This window comes from Anneissia japonica, unplaced genomic scaffold, assembly GCF_011630105.1.
Source record: "Anneissia japonica isolate Jap-2015-1 unplaced genomic scaffold, ASM1163010v1 scaffold270_len118670_cov106, whole genome shotgun sequence".
Classification (NCBI taxonomy): Eukaryota; Metazoa; Echinodermata; class Crinoidea; order Comatulida; family Comatulidae; genus Anneissia; species Anneissia japonica.
In genome coordinates, this window is record NW_022751752.1 from 22,036 (window position 1) to 38,846 (window position 16,811).

Sequence of the window (16,811 nt, forward strand, 5' to 3'; positions counted from 1 at the left end):
CAAGTCTTCTCGGATAAGGACTTTAAACCGTAGGCCCAGTGTACACATCTGTCTCTTATACACATCTAGATGTGTATAAGAGACAGAGTTTTTCATTCGTATGAAAATTTAATAGTGAATGCATAATATAGAGATGCCCACATATTTTCGGAGCTATCTGGAGCTAAGATGTTAGAATAATTTAATGCATGTATTTTAGTATATAATTTACTTCAGCTAACTTTTATCCATTTTAATTCAATTTTAAAGGGATACAAAATCTATTAGCACAAGTTCATATTTTGAATGAAATTCAGTGTTGATCTTTGGTTGATGATCTTTTGAACTCATGTGACATAATTAACAATGTAAATTACATTGTCCTTTATAGCAAATGATAACAAATGTATTATTCTACACTTTGATATTACAAACAAAAAAATATATTTAGTTAGTAAAAAGTTGTTTGCTTACATGTTATTGTTACCCCCACCCCATATTAACCAACCAAATTTAAATGCTGTACAAAAACAGGTACCTATCATTGATGTTGGTTTACAGGCACTGGGAACCAGAAATCGCTTGACTAACAAAGCATTTCTTGAAGCTTAGACATAAAGGTAACTAAAAAAACATGACATGTATAAAGCAGGGGGTGCACCATTTTAGTTCCTAGCCCCTTGACTATAAAATGGATAATATTAAAGCAAAACATTAACCTGATGGTGCTGATTGTACCGATATTGGTGTTCCCCAATCTCCAGTAATTTCTGCGTTATTAACAACTCTAGAGTCGACGTGATAAAAAACACATGGTGATAATTCCGATATCTTGACTTCTGTTTGCAAACTGTCCGTTGTGTTGAGGATGTCCTGTTCATTTCCATCTTTGCTTTGGTATCGCACTTGATATCGAAGTATATCATCGCACTGGATTCGCTCTGGAGCATTTGATACAGGCTTTACGTAAAAAAGATACGAAAGGCTCACTAACTGTCTTTAATATCTTAATTAAAAATTATTTAATGCTCAATAAATCGCATCTACATTGTTTTGGTTAATTGTGAGAGCACACCGAGATCAAAATTGGGGTTGTAAATTAAATATGCTTACTCACCTTTAATGTTAAGATAATATCATTACCATCAACTGTTTCCAATTCTATTTCTGGATCTTCTAAAGGCTCTTTGAGAAAAGAAACAATTATTATTATTATTTTTATTTTAATTATCAAGGCTTTACCAAACTCCATTTATGGTAGCACAACAACGTGCAAGTTTATGCAATAGCTATATAGGCTACATGTGTTTATAGCTTATTAAACGAAAACATGAACATTATTAATACACATTACTAAAACTATCATGTTTTCTATAACATGTAAATGACCATTGTGAGATACTAGAACTCAGCTGCATATATCAGTATTTTCACACCTACATGGTCCCAGTAGTGACGGTAATTTTGTATTCAAACTACAGTAGCTGTAGCTGGTTTGAAATGCTTCGATTTTATGCTAAATTGCATTAGATAAAACTTCAATTAGCCATTTTCATTAATATTCAAAATATATAGAATGACGTTATATTTCAATATGCATATCTTTGCTTTCCAAGCACGGAAAGTGACAGGAAAAAATTTAAACAAAAAAAATGGCTTTTCCGCTAGTTCTGGAAAACCAATAATTATAAGATCAGCAAAAATAGGATTGACAGGTTGAGGCCCATCTCACTTACCTCTGTCTTTGCTAAGACAGCAGAAGAGTTTGTTTGTGGTTGGGTCTTTGCGGATATATAACCAAGAATAGATACTCGACAGTACGGTAATGTGAAAGGGGCCTCAACCTGCCAATACCTTGTTCATCTTCTTCATGACCTGTGCTCTGCAGCTGACAAAAGTCGCAACATTGGCACGATCGTACTCACGGACTTCAGTAAAGTGTTTGATCTTATCGAACAGAATATCTTATTTAACAAAATCATCAATATTGGAGTCCGTGGGTCAATTATCCCATGGATTTGTGACTTTCTTAGTTGCAGAGAGCAATGTGTCAAGTATAACAACACTTTATCTAAGTTTATATCTCTTAAGGGTGGTATACCTCAAGGCACAAAACTTGGAAGAATTGGTTTTAAAAATTTTGGTAAATGATGCAGAGCAGAGCATGACTAATAAATATCTGAAATACATTGATTAAAACTTTTTATGAAAATAGATCCATTAGCCAACAAGGCATTTTACAACATGATCTCAATATATTTTACGATTGGTGTGCTAAAAACTCTGTACAGCTCAACCCTAAAAAACCCACCAATTATACAACCTTGCTTTGATGGCAAACCTATTAATGTACTCTGGTTGATAAAACTGTAATATTAGGCGTTATTCTGAAATGGAATGACCAAGTTAACAATATTGTTACTAAGGCCAATAGAAAACTGTTCATGCTCCGAAATCTTAAAAAGTTTGGAACAAGAACTCTGTGAAGTCTATAAAGGGTATATTAGACCAATATTAGAATATGCTGATGTTGTGTGGCACCCAGGTCTCACTCAAGATTTAAGTAACACCATTGAAGTGATAAAGAAAAGAGCATGCCATATTATTCTAGGCAAAAATTTCAACTCTTACGAACATGCTCTGGGCCTTTGTGAACTCGAAATGCTCTCAGAAAGGAGGGTGGCACACTGTATCAAATTCGCCAAGGGTCCCACTTCAACATCACATTCTTTTAATCTTGTACCACACACAATAAAAACCTCCGAAATGGTAACAAAATCATGCAATTTAGCACAAAAACCAATAGATTTTTTAATAGCCCAATCCCTTATTATATCCAATTACTCAATGATTTATAACTTATACAGTAATATTACCTTTGATGATCTGGGTGTGCCACCCTCCTTCCCGATTGGGGCTACTAATTTTCGGTTCAATTTGCAATTTTTTTCCTTTGAGTTTTGATATTTTTATATCTGCTTTTTTTATATATTGCCTTTTGTTATATTACAAGCAATTTGGCCCATTGGGCCACCATTTGTAATACAGTACTGGCATGTGTTTTATCAATAAATAAATAAAAGTGAAAGTGAAGTAAAGTGAAGTGGGCTTACTTGTGCATATAGTCTCTGCTGATCCATGTTCACTAGGTGGTCCATCGGTTTCTACGCCGCCAACTAATCTCGAGTATTGTACGTAAAATTCAACAGTCGTGTGCAGTGTAAGATTGTCGATGATATATACACCATTGGCAATGATATCAATGAATGTACTTGTCGATGACGTATTATACCATAACTTACATCCGGTAATAGTCCCTGTTCCAAAGTCTAGAAGAGGATCCCAGCTACAGGGTATATGTATGGTAGTTGCTGTTTCATTCAAAGGTGTTGGCGGTTTGGAACTGTAAGGTAGAGCTAATAACAAATAGCACTCGTTATAATATTTATTTTGAATATATTAGTTTGGTGAAAGGCGCTGAATGTATTATGTATAGGTATAAATGTGGCTTAATAGGAAACAATAAGTTCTATTTCGTGGCTTAACCTTGGAAATTGCATTGCGATTATACAAAATCAAGATTTAAGCTCAATTTAACAAAATTCAAAGTAAATTTGAAAATGTGTATGTTACCTATGCTGCAGTCCTCTCCAGCCCATGCTTCATGGCATCCATTGCCACAGCTTCCATTACGATTACAATCAGCTGAGTCTTTGCAATGACATGGATAGTTACACAACACACCAAAGAAACCAGATGGACAAGACTGGTCCTGCAGTAATTCTACAAAGAATTGCGACATCATTATAATCTTTAAATCTTGAGTCAAAATGTATTAATTATGTCTAAATTAACTTTAGTCAATAATACCAAAAGAAACAGTTATTCCACAATACATTTTAATTCTAGAAGTCTTCTAAAAAACACTGACCAAATTAAACAGCTTCTGACGTCCCTTAATTTTCCTTTTGACATACTGTAATATCAATTAGTGAGACTTGGCTGAAAGACGATAATCCACTAGTCCAACTTCCCAATTATAATGTTGTAGCTAACCACAGAACTCATAAACATGGTGGTGGAGTAGCCATATATATTTGTGATGGCCTTCAATTCTCTTTACGAAAAGATCTCAACCTTAATCCTGATATTTATGAGTCCATTTTTATCGAATTAATTCAACCAAATCACAAAAATATTTTTTTTGGCACCCTGTATCGAGCTCCATCCCTTGATTCTACTAAATTTATTGATCAGTTTGATAGTGTTATGGCCAAACTGTCTTGTGAAAATAAATATGCCTATATTCTTGGGGACTTTAACATCGATATACTTAAACATGAATCTAGCAACGATGCCCATTATTTTGTTAATTCCTTCTTTAGTAATCCTTATCTCCCCCTTATTCATAGACCATTCCGTATTACAAATACTTCTTTTAGCCTGCTTGACAATATTATTACCAATATGTTTGATTGCCCTAACCTCAGTGGTTTATTATACAGTGACATAAGTGATCATCTCCCTGTTTTTAACATATCCTATCTATCGAATATTGCTCACCCATCTAATGGTGCAGTTGGCTCAGATAAGGAAGTAAACCTAGATTTAGAGATATTAATCCCTTAACTTTAGAGAATTTTCGCCAACATATTTGTAACCAACAGTGGTCTGAAGTCCTTGATGTGCAAGACCCCGATGAAGCATAATTTTGAAAACATATTCAAAAATCTCTATGAAGAACATTTCCCATTCAAAAATGTAAAAAAAAAAATCACATAAGCTAAAACCATGGATGTCTAACGGCCTTCTCAACTCTATTAAATATAAGCAAAAACTTTATGCAAAATTCCTTCATTGCCCATCTACCAAAAATGAAACCAAATACAAACAATTTCACAACAAATTAAATTCACTTATTAAAATTACCAAAGCTACCTTCCCAAATCCAACAAACTTAACTGGTGATAAATCTTTCTCTTCCTCTGCTCCAAAACTGTGGAATAATCTTCCTATTTCTATCCGAAATGCTTGTAGTACTGAAGTCTTCAAAAAACTCTTAAAAGCTCATTTATTTCCTAAATAATCCTCTTCCTACAATAAGCTAAGCGCCTTGTATCCTTTGGCAAAAGGCGATATATAAATTTCTATATTATTATTATTATTATTATTATCTACTACAAAAATGATATCAAGTCTACTTGGAATAATATAAATCTGCTGATAAAAAAAACAAACCCCAATAACCAAACAAATCCCTATTTCAATTCAACGGTAAACAAACTAACGATCCCGCAATAATTGCATCTGCATTTAATGACTACTTCGTTGAAATCGGACCCTCTTTAGTTAACAAATCCTTTAAGGAATTCTTACCCAACCCTGCACCTAATTCTATTTTTCTCACCCCTGTTAATGAATCTGAAGTGGCCTGTATATTAAACTCATTTAAAGTTAATAAATCACCCGGTATTGATAATTTCCATACCAAAGTCATCAAATATGTTGCCAACTACATCTGTCAACCCCTATGTCATATTTTTAACCTCTCGATTTCCAAGGGGTTTTTCCTAACAAAATGAAGCTAGCCCGTGTTACACCGATTTTTAAATCTGGATCCAAATCTGACCTTTCAAATTATCGCCCAATCTCAATCTTTTCAAAAGCCCTTGAAAAAATAATCTATGATAAAACACTCAAATTTATTACTAAATTTAATATACTTTATGACAGACAATTCAATACATCCATTGCCCTTACTGACCTCACCAATAAAATTGTTGATGCATTTGAGAATACTCAATTTACTATAGGAATTTTTATTGACCTTTCCAAAGCATTTGATACTATTGACCATAACATCCTTTTATATTAACTTTCTCACTATGGTATTCGTGGTCCCGCTCTCAATCTTTTTCGAAGTTACCTCTCTAACCATTCACAATGCACTAAATATCTCAACACTATCTCCAACTTTCGCCAGATTACTTGTGGTGTCCCCCAGGGATCCGTATTGGGCCCTCTTCTGTTCCTTTTATATATTAATGATGTTCACTTGTCTTCTAACCTTCTTTCTTTTTTTTCTTTATGCTGATGACACTACTATCCTATATTCTAACAAAAATATCCATTCTTTATTCAACATTGTTATTACTCTAATTTAATTTCCACTTCCCAATACTTTGCTGCCAACAAACTTTCAATTAATCACGAGAAGTGTAGCTTCATTCTGTTTCGAAGTCCCCAAAAATCACAAACTCTCGATCATTCGAATTTCAAAATCTATATTGATAATCACGAAATTCCCAATACCGAATTTGCTAAGTTCCTAGGAGTTTATCTTGACAGTGCATTAAATTGGAAAAAACAAATCTCCCAAATTGAAAATAAAGTATCCAAAAGCCTTGGTATCATTTTTAGGTTATCCTCATTTGTTCCCCGCAATGTTCTTCGTATTCTTTATTGCTCTCTTATACTCCCCTATCTGAGCTACTGCAACATTGTTTGGGGAAACACCTACTCATCCAACTTAAGCAAACTTCAAATCATTCAAAAGAAGGCTATCAGGATTATATCTGGCATTCCACCATGGTCTCATTCTTCTTCTTTATTTTCTAATCTCAATCTTCTTAAATTCGCCGACATTAATTCCCTTCAGCAAGGTCTTTTTATGTACTCCTCCTACCATGGTCTCTTACCTTGTCACTTCTGTAACACTTTTAAATCCAATTATTCCTTTCACAATTACAGCACACGTAACTGCGCTAATATCCATATACCCAACCATAGAACCAATTACTTCCAGCACAACATCAGATTTTCGGGCCCCAAACTTTTGGAATTCGTTACCCTCACACTTGATAAATGCATCTTCCATTAAAATTTTTACTAACCAATTCAAAAAACTCTTAACTTCTGACTACTAATTTTAAACATTTATTCAATCTCCTTCATCTCCACTTGGTTACTACCTTTCGCGCGGTCTGTCGGTCTGTCTTCGACTTGTTTTGAATGTATTGTTTTTTGTCCCTTTCTATCCTGTTTTGTCTTTTTGTCTCTTTTGTTAATCTCATTTTTTCCCTCTCATTTCAGGCTGTCCCTCCACAAGATTGGTTTTTCTTATCTTCTCGGGTTCTTGCCTTCTTCCTCTCCTGTATTTTCAATTTATTTTAAATCAATTGTAATATATTTGTCTGATTCAAAAAGGAAGTAAATAAATGTTGAATTGAATTGAATTGAATGTTCACATGTTCTTGTGTCTTGAATTATTATTTGATTCGATAGTCTTCCAGTCCTGCATGTAGATTAAACATTCTCAATTCCTATTAAAATAGGCCCTAACAAACTCAAAAGATAACAGTTTTAAATTATACGATAATAAACTAAAACATGTTTAGAAATAATTGATAATTTCTAATAATTTTTAAACAGAATACTCTTTTTTCTGACCGTCTCTCCCCATTGAAAACAAACAAAATAAAAACATAATGAAATGTGTATAACTGAAGATCATATTTTTTCTTTTTCATATGCCTACACGGAGGTCAACCTCTCCTCCCCTTCAAAGTGTAGAGTACATTTTTTCTTTGTAAAAAAGAGATGAACTTAGGCGTATTTCCTTAGAGTCCCATTCAAATTAGGAACGACTAGGTGTTTTTATTTGAAAATCAACAATTTGCACACTATTGCTAAAGGAATGGTAAACATAATAGGCAGTCATACAAATTCATTTTTAGATCCTCATAAAATAAATTTATTTATCCTCCTCGGTTTGGTGGCACTCTAGTGTCTTAAAATACACCTATTTTGTAGAGCTCTACTATAGCAGATCAAATTAATGACCTTTCACGTCAATCTAAGAGATATCTCAGTTTTAAATAAAGATATCTCTTAGTTAAAACTAAGATATCGCTCTTTAAAACTAAGATATCTTTATTTAAAACTAGGATATCTCTATTAATAGAGATATCTCTGTAATAGAGATATCTCTATTAATAGAGATATCTCTGTTAACACTCTGCCCGCCAAACACGGAGATCTCCGTGTTTGGTAACGCAACACTTGAAAGTCAAACATGAAGATCTCTGTGTTTCAGGTTTTTTTTTTTTACGGAATCAAATAGATGGGGTAATAATCAACACGTACTAACAATTTGAACACTATATTCAGTCTGGACTGTAAGTATTTCACTATTTGTTTGTTTACATTAGCGTAGAGAGGTATTGATTTACTTTTAAGAAATAACGATTATCTCAGCTCCGTTGTGCGAAATTTCATTTTACTGTAACGGGTCACAGATTCTGATTAGAATAAAGTGTTTGGTACCATTGTAAAGCTAAAATGTTTGTAGTTCTTGTAGTATCCATTACATGCCAATCTGATCACATACTCACTGGATATGGCGGCATAAGAATTGCTATTTGTTCAGGAATAGATGATCTGCTGCATTGGACAGTGAGTCCCTCTTTGTCAATATCGAATTGTCCAATCAGGAATCGCTTATTATTAGATCCATGTACTGTCCACTATAAAGGAGTGACGATAGCTACAGTATATGTCAAGTCTTTGTAACACTGTTAAAGACATCACTAACTCTAACAAATCTGCTACTTTTTTGGGTGGGTGGTGATTTCAACCTACCTGGAATTGATTGCTCAGACTACTCAACCAATCAACCATTAAATGATTTGAGTATCAACTTACTGTCCATGAAGACAATCACTGGCCTTGCCAAAATGGTTACATTTCAAACTAAATTTGACATTCTACCCTCTATATATCAGGGGCGGATTTAGGGCTGTCTCTTATACACATCTAGATGTGTATAAGAGACAGGATTGGGAGGTAAAAAAAAGAAAAAAAAAGAAAAAAAAGAGAGAAAAAGAAAAAAATGATAGCCCAGAATGCCTCAAATGTTATGTTCGGCCGTCTAGAACACAAAAATTTCGCAGGGGCATGCCCCGGACCCCCTACGACAGTGTTGTCTCAATCGGCCCAACTTTCGGCCCCCCCCCCTTTTGGACATTTCTGGATCCGCCCCTGTATATAAGTATAATATCATCAAATACGAATCCATTCCAGGGATTAGCGATCATAAAATTCTTTCAATCGACACAACAACCAAAGCATGGCCTTTCAAGCCAGTTAAGAGAAAAATACACAAATGGAAAACCAGATGACACGGAACAAGGGGTGTTGCGTTATGGAGAGTAATGTGTGACTGGAAATGTCTGCCAGTTGGTTGTTACCATGCGCCAGTGATGTTGGAGTACAGCAAGATGAAACTATTTATGTAATGCATAAATAAAGTTCGGGGTTTGTCGGGTAGTAAAATGATTATTGTATATTTTAAGTGCTCCCTCCAAGCATAAATGTAAGCTAAATTACGGTGAATAATGAGCGATGGTGACAACTATTACGAAGTTCCCTCTTTTCAAGAGGGGATGCAAATGCTTTGTGAAAATGAGTACGCGGCGGCCCGCGTTACTCATTTTCACAAAGGAATACACTCAGCTGGTTAGCTAACAATAGGCCTATGCAAATTTACATGAACACCTGGTAAGAAAGGTGCAATCACGTTCTGTTGCCTAGCAAACGTCTGTACTGTAGCGTGGGGGGGGGGGCTAGCCTACTGATGTACTGTGTATAGCAGGGGACGAAGAAGCATAATATGACTACTAGGCCTAAGTAAACAGTGCAATTTTATGTGATAGAAAGTACACTTTCGAAAGAAATAAATAAAAAAAAAAAAAAAATTAACTAGGGCCTAAGAATAATTCAGTTGCAGACGTACCTTAATTGTTTAAGTATTATATGCTAACTATGCGGCTCATGTAGCCATAGCTAGACAAGGTACTCATGTGCAAAGCAGTGGTGTTTGTTTATCCATGAAAAAAGCACGCCGGGAAAGTTTGCTTTACCAGGAAAAGGTGACGTAATCTAGCTTATGACGTATACATGCTAACTTTAGCGTGAGTGTGACGTCACCAAAAAATAAAAATTTTCTATTATAACCAAAATATTAATAACTACAAGGTTGGTGGGCGTAAATTCCCTTAATACAAATTAAGGGTAGCACCATCTACTTGACATACAAATTACAGCTCCCATTGACGTCTCAATCGAGAAATACGGGTAGCTGAAGTTTTTCTCGAAAATCTGACTACAAAACCAAATCGAAATTCACGTTCCACTTCTGAGTCTGAGTTGCTTCGCACACGTCGCTGAGGGCGGCATTCCGGGAACCCTGCGTCAAGCTGACTTAAACAAAGTTAACGAAGAGGGCATAAAAATAAGGGGATGAAATCTGCATGGCATATGGCGCAAATGTTTCCGGCAGTGAGTTCAAATAACTCAGTAGGAAAAAAAAGGCCTACAATAAAGCGCGGTCATGGGCAAGATTTAGGTGCTGCAAAGACGCCTATAACAAATATATCAATGACATAATATGTCCCGACTTAGTAAATCACATTATCATCATCATCGTCATCATTATCATCTATATACAGTATCATCATCATCCTATAATGTGCATAAACCTCGTATGAGTATATTCGCACAGCGTTCTGGTGGTCAATTATGTTCACTTAAGAAAGTCAACGGATGTGAATATCAGATACCCTGTCGTTGAATGTGTCGATAGATGGTGAATCAACAACATGTTGAGGTAGACTATTACACAGATGGATGGTGTCTTAAAAGAACGAGCACTTCCTTAATGTTGTACAGGTTTTTGGTATAACGAGTCTCTTGTCGTGACCTCTGGTGCGGAAAGTGGATGGATTGAGTTGATCAAGAGGGATGCAGGTCAGGTCATTGGTCATCGGGTACATCATGCTGACTTTTGCATTGGCCCTATGATGTTACAGAAGGTCCCAGCCGAGCTGCCTAAACATTTTTGTGATGCTGGATAATCTGCCATAATCGTTCATTATGAAGCATACTGCTTTACATTGGATGAACTCCAGTTTCTTAATGTTAGCCTGTGTGTGAGGGTCCCAGACACAAGGGTGGTGCCAGAGGGGGGCTGGGGGCCCCGCCGGGGGTTAGGTATAACCAAAGGATGAGTGATTAAATTTTGGTGACCAACCGGCGTAGGGTGTGCATATGAGGACCATTTAAAGGAAAACATCCCAGACCAGATACTATATTAAAATAAATAATCAAATGACATGATTGATACTTTTGAGAAACCAAGTTACAAGGATTGTGACGTGCAGGTCACCATACAAATACAGGGGTACATGTGAGGGCCATTAGGACCCAGACCTAAATATCACTTGATTGGATAAATGGTTGAAAATGACGCTTTCTAGAATAGTTTGTCACGTTTTAATAAAGAAGTGTTTAAATTTTGGTCATGATCCGATGCATGGTGTGGATATGAGGACCATTTAAAGAAAAGTTTACTGTATTACCCGTAGGCTGAAACAATAGGTAGTGTTTTCTACCTATGGAAACGGAGATGTGACTTATTTAAAATTTTGTAGCTTAAGTTTAATCTGTGCTGTTGTGTAATTACAGTATTATTTTTAATTTTTCTATTTGATTTATAAGCATGCATAAGCATTTCCGTGCATGCATACACATACTGTATGTAGGACATAAACTCCTCCTCCTCCTCCTCCATCTTTTAAGTACTCTAAACTAATTCCTCCATGGTACTACATTGGTGGAGTACATAGGACTGAATGAATTAGAAGCTGTTAGAGAAATGAAAGATCTTGGTGTTGTTATAGATAATAGGTTGAATTTCCGGTCTCATGTCTCAACATGTAATATCGATGGCGAATAAGAAATTGGGAATTATTCATCGTTTATTTAAACGTTTGGATTGAGATAGCTATTTGTTATTGTATAAGTCATTAATTCATCTCATTAGAATATTGCAACAATGTTTGGGTGTCTAGATTCCTTGAAGATGAAGATAGCTTAGAGAAATTACAACAAAAAGCTACTCGATTAATTTCCAAGTTGAGGGGACTGGATTATGAGAATAGGCTAACAAGACAGACCTTCCAACCCTAGCTTATAGAAGAAGGAGAGCATCAGTTATCCAATTTTTTAAAAATTTTTAATGGTTTTGATAAGTTGGAAGTTGGTAATTTTTTTGAATTGTCATCAACTGTTGTTACTAGGGGACATTCACTGAAATTAAAGAAACCAAAAGTTAAAACTAAGTGGGGAGAACAAAGCTTTAGTACAAGGTGATTAACGATTGGAATATGTCAGTTGAAGCTGTGGGTTCACAGTCAATCAATTTAAATCAAGGCTCGAAGAACACTGGCTAAATCACCACCAGAACCAGAAGTTTAAACCATATGTAAGAGACTTAGACAGAGGGGCAAATAAGCATTAATGCTTTAGCTTCAAGATCAAGGTAAATCAAGGTAAAGGTATAGTTATTCATCGTATCCGTACAGTACTGTTGATGTGTAGTTAATGCGTCAGCGCTGCCTACTGTAGGAGCAAAAATCAGCATACGCACAAAATATAAATACGCACACAGTATACTGATCATATCACTATAGCAACTGGTACAACACAGTTGGTTATAAAAACTAACATTAAAAGATGGCGATTGACTTATATAGCAATTAGTAGAGCATGCATCGTACACTGGGGGAAAATTATTATACTTAGGTTAGATTTAATGCATTCTTAGTCCTAGAATTTTCTTTCTTTAAATTCAAAATATGGCTAATGAAAATTTAAAATGTCGGAGGTGGGCTGTAGCCCCCTAGCAACCCCCACCCACCTGTACAGCCACCAAAAAGTATTGGACCCCCGTCGGGGGAAAAGTAGGCATAGTTGGACAATGCTAAAAAGCTATAGAAATTGGTCCAGGGGCAAAGCCAGCCAAAAATATCAGAATTTAGGGGTTTCAAAGGCTTTTTTAATTGATTTTGGAATAAATATATATGTGAAAAATAGATATAACTTTTTTTTTCTCCTCAACGAATTGTGGTTTTTCTCACCGACAGGGGGAAGACCTTCCGTACGGTCTAGGAGGGGTACCTTTGGGGCATCTTCACTTCCCGGGCCCATTGGTTGGGGTCTGGATCGAGGGGCAGATCCCTGGTGCCCCCCCGATATTTTACTGTATTAGAGGAGTAATTTAATCAATGACAGAGTGTCCAATTTCACCAGATCATGAAAAATATAGTATAAAAAACGGCCTTGTGAAAAAGTTTCTTCGTTTGTAAATAAAGTTGTTATTATTATTATTATTATCTACCTCAGCCCCAACCATGTTGGTAAGAAAAGTTATGATTATGGCACCTCTGGAAGGCCTGAAATGGCACCCTTAGACTTAAATTTGAGTAGAATTTTATTGTTAATTTCAGAAGTGGTATTTCTCGAATCTGTACTTAAGTGAAAAAAAGACCTTTGCCAATCAGAGTGGGCCACTCAGGCCCGTAATCAGTGGGGCGGCGGGAGGATCGGGGTTCAGACAATCTCCCAACAGAATAGGGAATTCCCCTCTACTAGACCAATAGAAAACACAACAGGGAGAAACCATAATTCGTCTAGAAGGGAAAAAAAATGTATAGTAGAGTTTAAAAACGATTAAATAAGCTTTTGAAACCACTAAATTGTCACATTTTTATGGGCTACTTTTGAAGGATTTTCAGCGACGCACCACTGCGGCCACTTTCCTCACGTCTGGGACATCGGCTACCCTGTCGGGGACCTCAGCTCTCGCATCGGGCAAATCCTGGCGCCACTCCTGATCGGCATCCTGTTGCCCGAAAGTTCCACCCAGATTAAAAATGACAACCCGCTCCACTCCCATTACCAAAGTCGGATGGGCCTGTGACTGCATAGGTCTACCTATAGGACCTACAATATTTTAAAAAATCTCAAAAACTCAATGAAAACCAAGGGCCTATACATAAATAGGCCTATGAGTTCTAGCATAAATGCAAATATTCAAGCATTAACCAAAATATTATGATTCCTGGGTTGATTCGGAAGTTCAACTGCAAGATTTAATAGTCAAACTGCTTCGGTTAGATTCCGAATTGCTGCCTCCTATTTTTAACTTCCTGATAACAGTACAGTATCTAGTTGCACATTTGTGAAAATACAGAGTTCGTTTGGGAAAGTATGTTGTTAGTTTGTGAAACATGATCGTTTGTAAAAGTATGTTGTTTGGGAAAATAGATTGTTTGAGAAAGTACGTTGTTCGTTTGGGAAAATACGTTGTTGGTTTGTGAATGTTTGTTGTTGGTTTGTGAATGTTCGCTGTTCGTTCCACTTTTGTATTTTGACGGCGATTGCCTCCTATACATTTGACAACTAAAATCTGAATATTACCTTGGCACGCTGGTCCTGTGTAATTAGTCGAACAAGATGACCCAGATGTACAATCCCCTGTTTTTCTGTCACATCCTCCTGAATCGCAGTGACATACTTGACGGCAATCTGCTCCATAGTGATTGTTATCACATTCTGTGAAATAGTACAGTTTGGGATAATCACATTGTTAGTCGATTAGTACCATATATTTAATGTTGTATGAACATACGATACGAGCGACAGTTTTTATTCATCTTGTTCAATTAAAATATGCAGAGTACAACCTTATTGCTGTTACTTGTTTGTGCCCTGGGTCTGTGCAAAGCATTTTTATACAATTGTCTTCCTTCATTCATGAGTTTTCAATTCCATTGTGCTGATTTTTGGAATGACTCATCACACTTTCACGTTTTATAGGTTCGACAGCGTAAAATAAAATAAAGCCTGTATATGCATTATCCAGTAATATTGACATCATTTATAAACAAAAAGAACAAAATAGTTATAAACAGTGGCCAAAAACTTTTGAACCTGTATTGCAATCGTTGCCTCCGTATCCGTCGATGCAGGTGCATCCGAAAGGATCAGGCGGACAAAAAAGCTTTCCTTTACAACCTTCGTCATCTCCTGTAGAACAAACAACATCACAATTACGACCCCAGTTGTTGCTTCCACAAGCTACACAAACAAAAAGAAAGTATAAACCGTAAATACCGAAACATAACATATTTTATGAAAAAAACACATACAATTTTAGGCTGACGACTTTATTATTTTAAGATTTCCCATATATTTACTATTGAAATATATAAATATATAGAAACATGTGTTTCCGAGTACTTAAAGGTAAATTGAATTAAATTAAATTTAAGTTTGTTGGCTTACATGTTTGGCAGTATTCTCCTTTGAAGCCTGCGGGACAAATACACAGACCGGTCTTGTCGTCACAGACTCCACCGTTATAACACACAGGACAATCAATCTCACATTCAGGGGGACTCCATTTTGGCAGCGGACAATCTAAGTAAAAATTGTACAAGTGTAAAAAGTGAGTCTAAGGTGAATACAAATTGTATTATTAAGACTGTATAAAATTGTTTTATCAAGTACAGTATGATTAAATATTACAACACAAATTTTATTATATATATTGAAGCTTGCGGTACACCACGTAAGTAGTTCTGAAAAGAACTGTTGTTGAAAAAGTCTCGACGTTTCGATTAAGATGCTTCAATCGTCTTCAGGAGAATAATATCTGCAGACACTCCAAACAGGGAAATACTTATATGTTTGCATAGAGAGGCTGGATGGCGGTAAACTGACCAATGGGTGAAAGGCTAAAACACAAGCTGGATGGTGATTGGATAGATAAACTGACCAATTAGAAGACTGCTAGTGAGAGGCTAAAACAAAAGCCATTGTTCACGAAAACAAAACAAATGGTTTTCTGGACCATTGCAAAAGATACTACAGTTTTCAGCAAGAAATCTTTTTTCCTAGATGAGAAAATAATAAACTCATTTTTTTCAGGATGTAAAGACATGGAATCATCAACAACTGGTCGTAGGCAAGTTGTCAATAGTGAAGATAGAAGCGGAACCAATTGATAGAAAGGACAATAAGAGCCTCTAACTTGCCACACAAAACGACATGATCAATGCTGTCGAATGTCTTCTGAATATCCAATAGAGCCATACCGACAAAGTTTCCTGCGGAAATTTGCTTTCGAATGTAGTAGTCCTGAGTATAAAGGAGACAAGTGTCAGTTGACAAAACCCCTCTGAACCCTGACTGGATTGCATAAAATAAATCGTTGCTTTCTAAATATTCATTAAGCTGAATTAACACAGATTTCTCGAGAATTTTGTAGATTGTCGGAAGAGCACTGACAGTAATTACAGAGGTCCCAAGTTGGTGAAGTGAAATTTCTGGGTAATTTGTCGTTAATTGAAGTGAAATTTCTAGGGATATTTTTTTGGTTTATTGACTACATGTATGACATATTAATTTAATGTGTGTCATGCCATTACCAAAAGCCATTACAAATATTTAACAGAAATAATAATGAGTCCTTTTTTGTAAGTGCAAACAATAAGCAAAATAAGTCATTTTCAGGTTTTAATGAACTTAGGTGGTGGTGCAAAGCCATACGTTGTTTAAATTATAAGTAACCTAATTATTTGGAAGAGAAAAAAGTGCCATTTCAATATTCACAATGACAATTCTATATTTTCTGGGAAAAACTGTAAAAATTTTGGGAAGCGGGGATCCTCCATAAAAATCTGGGAAACACGTAAATTTCTGGGAACTTGGGAGGTCTGTAGTTACCAGGTGAAAATTTATTTTTCTATTTATATAAAGGCTTGACTTTTTCTTGTTTAAGCATTTAAGCTGCGATCTATGAATGGACTGTCAGGAAAATATTCAACAGTAATGACAATGCAGGCCTTCCCCTAGGAAGCTTAGATTAGGCCTATGTAAATGCCTAGCTAGGCTGCCTATATTATGCAAGAGATTGTTGTGTTTCATAC

The 16,811-nt window shown here is 35.8% G+C and overlaps 1 protein-coding gene across 1 annotated transcript in view; it reads right to left on the reverse strand.

Moving 5' to 3' along the window:
• Positions 1-16,811, reverse strand: part of LOC117121804 — a gene marked incomplete at its 5' end in the record, with an annotated part of 108,795 nt that overhangs the window by 14,280 nt on the left and 77,704 nt on the right. The window contains 7 exons of the mRNA XM_033267115.1: positions 699-939; positions 1,097-1,164; positions 3,093-3,395; positions 3,613-3,762; positions 14,299-14,433; positions 14,812-14,958; positions 15,166-15,300. Coding sequence (XP_033123006.1) covers positions 699-939; positions 1,097-1,164; positions 3,093-3,395; positions 3,613-3,762; positions 14,299-14,433; positions 14,812-14,958; positions 15,166-15,300 — 1,179 coding nt within the window. The remainder of the gene's footprint in view (positions 1-698; positions 940-1,096; positions 1,165-3,092; positions 3,396-3,612; positions 3,763-14,298; positions 14,434-14,811; positions 14,959-15,165; positions 15,301-16,811) is intronic.